Raw genomic sequence first — 9,561 nt, 5'->3', positions numbered from 1 at the left:
CAATATTTAATTTATAATATTGACTTATTGAGTGTCATGACCACTAAAATTTCAAACTAAAAAAATTAAAATAATTATTTAGATCTCACTCTTTTATTAACAATATATATATATATATATATATATATATATATATATATATATATATATATATATATATATATATATATATATATATATATATATATATATATATATATATATATATATATTTTTTTTTTTAAATTTGTGTAGAAGATTAATTATATGAAATGACAAATAAACTTACATAATAATTTAAAATTATATATAAATTAAGGATATTATACTATTTTAGGCGGGGCGGGGACTCCACGAGACGGGGGATATTTACGCCATCCCCGTCCCCGAAGTGTCTTCGGGGAGACTTTGTTCCTCATCCCCGTCTTTGGAGCCCCAAATGGGGAATCCCCACGGAGATCTCCGCTAACGGAGGCAAATTGACATCCCTAATTATGGATAGAACTCCTTATGAATTGTGGAAAAATAAGAAACCCAATATTTCATATTTCCATCCATTTAGATGTAATTGTTTTATTATGAACACTAAGAAGAATCTTAACAAGTTTGATTCAAAAGCACATACATGTATCATGTTAGGATACTCTAAACGCTCAAAAAGCTATAGAGTAAACAACACTGAGACATGTATTGTTGAAGAATATATTCATGTTAGATTTGATGATAAGCTTGACCATGAACGAGCTTGACCATGAACGAGCAAGTTGTGGACTTTGGACTAGTGAAAATTCTGGACTCTGAACTAGCAACTCTGAACTCTGGACATCAAATGCACTATGAAGCAATATTGAAATACAAGATGTGTTTACAAGCAAATCTATATCTGAAAGCATCAAGTCAAATCATGAAAAGATATTATCCAAAATGACTTTGATTCAAGACTCTGAAGTCTCAACGTTCTCAAAACTTTGAAGACACTCTGATCTAACTTCAACAAATTTTATCAGAAGCCTATGACTCAAGATTTTGTCACTGAAGAAAGATAGTGTGAAAATATTACAACAATACGAAATCATTATCCTCTACGCTACTCTGTAAAAATGAGTGTTTTCAGTACCAACTTTTTCAATACGTCCAATCCTTCATCCCGCTATTGCTAGCGTCACTTTATTATTGTGCATCAAACAAGATATACAACGTTCACATTAAAAGGAAAAGAGAGAAACACTAAGAATAGAAAGTTGAGCATCAACACAAAGAATAAAATCGTCATTAACTTAAAAGCTTTATAACTTTCATTCTTTGTAAATATTATTGCATTGTAACCGTGTGTATCAGCTTTTCAAGAAGCATATTATAGACACAAACTTTTGTAATTTTAACCAAGTGTTTAGTTATAATACTCGAAAAGTCATTAACGGGTAGAGTTGATTTTCTTGAGGGACTAAGGTTAGTCAGAATCCTTGAGAAGACATTGACAAGTAGTCTTAGCGGTTGCGGTTATAATAAAAAAAAATTATTAGTAGATTAAATTGTTGTAATAGACAAAATCACCTAGGTGGGTCGACTGAGAGTAGCCTAATTAACAATGAATCAAAGATAAAATACTTGTGTTATTGAGCTGCTTGTTTTTGGGTTCACCAAAAAACTTTAAATTTAGAAACTCATGGTTGAGTTAAACCCAAAACATATTGTTACTAGAAAACATTTATTACCGCATCTTTTAGGACTTTTCTTATTTTTACATAGAAAACTCATGGTTTTATCAAAAGGTAACGTAGTTATTAGATCTAAACGTAAGTTTGCAGTTTTTGGGCAGCATATTAAAGAAATTTGCTTTTTGATTAGATTGTTGCTGAAAATGCACCTCTTAATTTTGGTGCCATATGCATATCCAATGGGTCAGTTCTCCCCCAACTCACCACCACCCAATGATTAACTCTGCAGCAGCTTCCCAACCAATAACTACATCTACAATTAACTACCATATTGCTCTAAAATCATAAGCTAATTAGTAGCAATATTATATTAATCTAAAATAAATGACTTATACAAAATAAAACGCTACCAACAACATGTTACTTATGTTATAAACACAAACCGCTAATGTAACTGTAAGTACAGTATAGATCTGAAGAAGGCCAAATGAGGAACAGTTAAGCAATATCTACACATCGGGTTCTGCAGTATCAAGCTGATGCAACTCAATCGTCAGCAAAATATCTCTCTTCTGCATCAACATTGGCTTCTCTCTGCCAATGATCGTCAAGGGTTTCATCATTATCTATTTTAGAGTAATCTACATGTTCGTGGTCTTCTCCTACTAGAAACTTCTGCTGCATAATGTAAGTGAATTGATTCATCCGGTCCTCCAGCTCTTCTGATGATAAGGTTGGATCCTGCCTTGCTCTAGCTGGATCAGATGTGGCATTATCAGTTACACTGGGATGAGGCAAGCGTCTCTGCTAAGGGAAAAAAACGAAAGAGATGATCAGTCCATAAAACATATGGTTACCATTATACTCGAACTCCTCAAAGCCCAAAAGATAAGAAACAATGGATTAAAAAGCAACATAGCTTTAGCAACCTCAAACTGTTCATTACTAAGAATAAGATTTTACATCTCTGACACATCATCTTACCATGTCATTGTTTACTCCAAGTAAGATACAAGATTAAAATACACAGCTAAGTAGATGATATATAATGTAAGAAGTTCATGAAGTATATTCTAACTGGTCATTTGCAGTTGAAAATATGTAACAGATTTGAAAAACACAGTAGTGAAATAGGATAAAGTAAAGTTAGATTATTATTTATCAAACAGGACAATTCTATTCTATTATTTACAACAGTGTGTAGAGAGGAAAGGAGAGCATTCTCCTTCCAATGGTTTTCTTTGTTTCCCATACTAAATCTCAATCTCCCTCCCTTCCAACTCTTCTACTATTTAATCAAACCCCACTTTCCTTCTAACTATAACCACCCAAATACTTCTATATCCAATGGAAATAAATATATAATTTGCTATGTCCTATCAATTGTTGTTCCTTTTACATTCCACCTTTGTAATTAAGAAATCCCTCGACGTCAGAATTCCTACTGTTGATTTTCCAATAATGCTTCGCCCCCTGGGTTGGACAGTCTTTCCGTTTCCTCATTCACTAGTGCATCTTCTCCGAGAGTAGTAACTAGTATGCTCTCTTTTATGGACAGCCCAGAATGGTAACTAGCATACTCTCTTTCATGGTGCATCAGCCTCAGCTCCCAAGGGCTTGCCACGTTGGAAGTACCTCACTTCTTGTCATTTGATATACTCTTGATATAGAAGGTGATACTTCTCTGTTTTATGGTGGGTTCAACTGTGAGCTGCTACCGCTAGGTTTTGCATGACAGACTATCACCTCCTTGGGCATCTGTCTTTAGTAGTAGGGTAGGGCAGAAGCACTTTTCAAGCAGGGTCCAAGGATGTTCAGTTTTATGTTGGGCTGGGGAAGTCCACAGAACTGATCCACTGCTCCCATGCAGGTACTGCTCTCTGCCTGAATCAGGCTTGAAACCCATCCATAGTGCATGAAATTGAGACTAAGATATTCTTAGAGAAATCATGCACTCTACTCTGTAGCTCTTCCTCCAAGCTTTTCTAATTCCTCAACTATCTTCATTTAGTTGGATCACAGGTCAGAACCCTACTCTTCACATTCTGTCTTACACCTCCCAAGAAGTACCACACAACTTGTTCATCGGTAACCAATGTTTGAACCACCAGGACTTCAGTATGCATGACTGTGCAAAGGTAACCACCTCTCCAAATATATAACCCATGCATTTTATTCCAAACCTCTGAATCAAGGCTGACATGTGTATATATCCACAATAAATCTGCCATACTTTTCTCTCAACAAATAAAATCAGCAGATTCAGCACAGAGCTATAACATCCATGCTGATAAAAGCTAACTGCTTCTCAGAGAGATCGGTTTACATAATCTAGAATTTTCAGCCCTAGTTATTCAGCCTAAGAGATCCCGACCATCAAAATGGGTAATTCGACCTTCTTTACCCATGTTTGTGATTTTTCACAGTTATACATAGAGCCACCATCCTCTAAATTATCCCCCACCTGTTTGATTGAATGTGGCGCCAGTGCCACTGTTCCCAGAAGGCTGCTCATTTGTTCTAGACTCAATTCATCCTCAGGAGGAGCAATACCTTGCTACTGCATCTATTATCGTAGTTGTTTAATCCAAGGTTGTCAAACTCAAGAGTCTACACTGAATCTTTGTTAACCCGACTCATTAAGAGTTTACATAACAAAAAAAAATCATGTTCCAAAATCTATTAAAACAACTCAATTCAATACTATATGTTCATTAGTAGATACTAACAACATTCTACCTTAGACATCCAGACAAGAATACCTGAACATTGAATCACAAACTCATAACTGATGGATGAATTCACAAATCACAAGATAGGTTAACAACTAAGCACAAAAAAAGAAAATAACAAGTTCAAAATCGACGGGCAGATTGATGGATCACAAGGTTCCAATTTACTAAAGAGTGAAGGATGGCATGGCATAACTAAGTTCCCCTTGTTGGTGTTGGCTTCAACTAGGTTTCAGCTAATCATAGTTGGATTCATTCACCTCATTGGCCAGTTGGGCCCAATCCTATTGCAAGCTTGCAATGAGGAGTCTTAAATGTGAACCTAATACTTTATGCACCAAGGGCATATCAACAGATCACAAGGTTCAGATTTACTAAAGACTGAAGGATGCTGGGACTAACTACTAAGTTCCCCTGGTTAGAGCTGGATTTAGCTTTGGTAAAGATAGGTTTTAATCATGGTTGGGTTCTATCACCACATGGACCAGAATCCAGATGGGTCCAATCCATCACAAACTTGCAACAAGGAGTTTTAACAATTGTGAGCCTAACATTTATGCACCAAGGAATCTTATCAGTCAATTGTTGTATTTTGGGTTTTCTCATAAAGCATTGAATCACCAAAGGGAAATAATTATTATGTTGTAAGTCTTGTAAACCCGTTCAATTGTCATCAAACTCACAGTTCTATGCAAGAACACCCGAGTTTACACAAAAGATTTTCTAAGGGAGTTAACTGAACTTTGATATCTAAAAGCAAAATAAAATAATTGACCAGTATGAAAAGCAAAATATATAAACTGATTGATAGTTTAAAGGAATTGCATACCTCCACGATCTCTTTTTCTTCAACATCTTCTTCTTCCTCTTCCTCTTCCTCTTCCTCTTCTTGAAACCCTTCATTACCAATCCAATCTCTCTGAGGCACACCAATCCTCTGCTGTTCCCCTCTAATCTTCGCAACAATAGCAGCTTCCTCACACCTTCTCAAAAGCGTATCAGACCATCTCTCCCCAGGCCTAGCCATACCTCTTCCAACTCGATCCTGAAACTTGCCAACATACTCATGATGAAGATAAGGCTCCCTATCCCTCATAGCTTCTTCAGAGAAATACTGACCTGCGATCATCAATCTATCCAAATACGCACGCCGCCTGTTCTTCGCCCTAACCGACCTCTTCCGCAATTCCTCCGTCGTTGGACTCAACAGACTCCGTAACCGCGTGACGTGCCAGTTGATCTCGTAATCGTGTTTCATTGAATCGAACTCGGTTAACTCGTTGCAGGTGAGGTTGGAACCGTAGCGTTCGAGGAATAGGGCGGTGTCGCGAGAGAGAAGGTCGAGGAAGATGGATTTGCGTTGGGATGGGAGAGTGGCGGTGGGTTGTTGAGCGCGTGGGAACCAGAGGTTTTCGAAAGACGATAGTCTCTCTGAGATTTTCTCCTTTGCTTCTTCACTCACCTCGTTCATCTTCTTCTCCATCTCCATTTTTTCTCACTGTACTTTCACCAAGAAACTAGTTGGTATTTTTGAAGTCGAGTTTTGTTGGTTTATATATTTCTTTTCTTCTTTACTTCAAAATCATTGTTGGGCCTTGGCCCATTTGAGATACGCTTTCAAGAGAACTGGTCGAGGATTCAATCTGGGACTCCTAAAATTCAATCTGGCACCCCTATATCTTAGATGATAAACTAAAACACCTTTTGAATTAATATAACTGAAATTGTTCATAGGTGATTGGCGCTGAATTTGATAGGAAGGATCATGATTCGGTCTCCACAACTGAGATCGAAGAAGGCTGAAACCGCTTGATTGCAAAAACTGACCCTGAACCAAATTATGTGGTCCAGTGGACCGGATACTGGTGAAAACAAATAAAAAGTGAACAGTAAAACTCAATATTTCATATTTTTCAAATATTTAATAATATTTCATATTTTTTAGGAGTTTACCATATATTCACGAGCATGTCTTTTTTTTTTTTTTTGCGTTTGATAGGTTTATATTGGATTTTATAAAGGTCGGTACCGAATTATTAAGCATTACTTTATTTTTCAAATTTTTCTATAGAAATTCATAAATTTTATCATATTTTTCAAAAAAAATCGATGGAATTTATATGGTTTATAATTCTAGTGATTGCGCATTTTCAACCAAACATTTGGAAAATTTGGACCACCGAATTTTTTTAAAACTCAGTAGAAATTATTATTTTTATTTCTTTAATTGCTTGTTTTTTTAGGGAGGACAGGATGAAATGATGATGCAATGTACATAATCTAATCATTTGGATACACAATTTTGGTTGATAAGTCGCATGTCTACATTGATGCGAGTTACATAGATCTGTTCGTTGATCTTGAATTCCATAATTGAGCATGAGGTTGTGTTGGTGTGACATTTATCTATCACATTCTTGGAGAGACGACTGACTATCTTTAAGATGAGGTTGTTTGTCGGTTACATGAGTCTATTTCAGGTATAAATATTTATTATATTTTATGTTAATACGTATTTATTATATGTATTAGGGCGGGTAATGGTATAGTTTAATCAAACAAACCATAGGAAAAGGTCACCTGTGTTGGGCTTTAGCTAGTTGGCCCAATATGGGTTTAGTATATATTTCATTTTTTTGCTTTGTAATAGAATATTAATCATTCATTGTAACTATTTTCAATTGAAAAAAAGTTAATTACAGTTTCGCTCGTTTTTCTCTCTTCCATCATCATCATCTTCATCTTCAACCTTGTGCTCCAACAATTGAAATCTAGAGCTCCGGTTAGGATTCACGAGAAGGGAAACATGAGTGTACGTGAGGTATCTAATTGTTTTCATTTCGAATTCATTCAACTCAGAGTGATTTCTTGCACAATATCGAAGATGAACAGTGGAAACGGTAGCTTGAATATGAAACTTCTGGTGTTTGATGGAAAAAATTAAAATCGGTGGATGATTCAGATGCGTGTGTTGTTTGGCACACAAAATGTGTTTGATCTCGTCAACAACGGTTAAACGCAGGTTGCTGCGGATGCAACGGAAGCGCAAAGAAACACGCAACGAGATGGTTCAAGACGTTTCATCATCTTTAGAATTTCGTTAGTAGATCTCGCAAGTGTCACATCTACTTTAATTGAACATATAATTTCGTAACAGTGAAATATACTTCACGTAACTTTTACATCTCATTCGTCTTCACCATTTTGAATGTTTAGTTATAATGACTTGGTTCGCATTGTGATGGTTATGATGAAACCTAACCTTTGATTATTACCATGATAGTGGGATTGTATGATATGAGTCAGCTTTACACGTGCCTTTAGCGACAACCAGTGTTCTTATGTGAATTTTCGAGGCTAATCACATGGGTTTATTATGCGACATTCACGTCATTGATTGTGGCCTGGTGAAAATATTTGATCTCACTGCCTTCTTATTGTAAGTTCCTTCTCCCAGTGAAGGGGTGTACTTGCTAAGACATTCAAATGCCATAGTAAAACAAAGAATATACATATAATGATTGTACAAATAGATTAAATGAGGATATTTAGATAATGAACCCCCTATTGCAGAGTGATTGGACTCTTATTCGTTACATGCACTTACTTTTTCCACGACATTGATCCATAGTGTTGTTAATGGATATCATAAGTGAATTTGAGATAGCACTGACACCTATTCGGTTTAAATACATTTCATGTGGTTTGAAATTGTGGAAGCACGTCAGTGTTTCTATTCTAGATTCTTTATGGGAAATTCTCTATCCATCCATATGCTTTCTCACAGACCTCTGGCGAAAATTCTAAAATACCCTTATATTTCAGATACGTATCACCGAAGACACTGTTTTTAGAAAAAAGGTAACTCCGCATATGCATCTCCGAAGTTGCACTATTTTACATAAAAAAGGGTAATTTCGGATATGCATATGCGAAGTCACCTTTTTTTTTAAAAAAGTGTCTTCGGATATGCATATCTGAAATAATTTGAGGTATTTCAGAAAACGCAAACAGCCACCCCCACTATTTGCATTCTCTTCAAACACTAAAGTTTCTCTTCAAATTCATTTTTACCAAAAATTGTATTGAAGATTCACACTCTACAAGTTCCATTCAAGCATTCCTAAAAGCTCAAAGCTTATTTCAATTTCTACTCAAAGCTCCAAAAATTTGTAAGTTTACTCTACTTTCCACCTCTATCTCAAAGTTAGAATTTAGGGTTGTTAGAATTTAGGACAATGTGTTGGTTGATGTTATTGTAGTTTAATGTTAGTATTTAGATGTAAAAAAAACGGATTTTGGATGAGTTAGGGCAAGAATTGGAAGTTTTTCAAAAATGGTTGTTCACAGGTTATTTCAGAAGTGCATATCTGAAATCCCCTCTAACTAGTTTCAGATATGCACTTGCGAAATGTTCTCTGAGTTTTTTTTTTTAATTTCAAATTTGTTTCATACTCTTACCTTAACTGTTATTAACCAGTGGCATTTTTTCAGGAAAATGGCTGACAACCAGGCACCGACCGATCGACTAAAACGGGGGAGGCCAACCCAGACAGACTCAGCTCGGCGCAAGAGAGCCGTACATCAAGGAATGACTCAGGGACTGGGTCGAGTCCAAGTCGAGGAGGCACCTACAAGATCCTCATCTGCACCGAGGAGTCATGTGTCTCGGGCATCTTCCTCTCGTGAGGTTACTCAGGAGGAAGAGGTACTTGAGTACAGTGAGAGGTGCCTGAGGAGGAGGTTCACCCTGAGCACGACGAGGATGCTCAAGATGATGTACATGATACACAGGAGGGCGGTGCCATCAGCTATCCAGGAGGACCATCTGACACGTCTGTCTTGATTTACTATCACGACCATGTCGCTCAACATATTTGGGATGACGAGGTTATTTTTTATTACAATTTTTAATTTAAACGGTTTACTTGCTTATATTTGAAATGAATTTAAATGGTTGATTGATGATTTAAAAACAACTAACATTGTTATTTTTTTTATTCTAACAGGGATAGTTGCCCATAAAATTCGTGAACCATTTGCGAAAAATATTCGATCTCTTTAAACCATAGGCTGAGTGGTTTAATGATGTTGCTGGATCCGTACTTGGAGGATTATGTTGTACTAGATATGTTATCATTAGCCACGGCATGCAGGGGGAATTTGCCGAAAGGTGGCACAAGGAGACGTCT

General features: G+C 36.3%; 1 protein-coding gene across 2 annotated transcripts; it reads right to left on the bottom strand.

Moving 5' to 3' along the window:
- Positions 1-1,982: 1,982 nt before the first annotated feature.
- LOC131638296 (uncharacterized) lies at positions 1,983-5,943 on the bottom strand. 2 transcript variants are annotated; one of them, XM_058908852.1, is made up of 2 exons: positions 5,199-5,943; positions 1,983-2,444 (listed from the first exon to the last, which is right to left on the bottom strand). In XM_058908852.1, exons 1-2 carry the CDS (start codon positions 5,856-5,858, stop codon positions 2,184-2,186), a joined length of 921 nt encoding a protein of 306 aa, XP_058764835.1. In that variant the 5' UTR covers positions 5,859-5,943; the 3' UTR covers positions 1,983-2,183. The 2 variants fall into 2 exon arrangements, with proteins under 2 accessions (XP_058764835.1, XP_058764840.1); XM_058908857.1 differs by having other exon boundaries at positions 1,983-2,441; positions 5,199-5,912.
- Between the last annotated feature and the right edge of the window lie 3,618 nt (positions 5,944-9,561).

The sequence above is a fragment of the Vicia villosa genome, linkage group LG1, assembly GCF_029867415.1.
Source record: "Vicia villosa cultivar HV-30 ecotype Madison, WI linkage group LG1, Vvil1.0, whole genome shotgun sequence".
Classification (NCBI taxonomy): Eukaryota; Viridiplantae; Streptophyta; class Magnoliopsida; order Fabales; family Fabaceae; genus Vicia; species Vicia villosa.
This window is presented reverse-complemented; position numbering and strand designations above follow the sequence as displayed.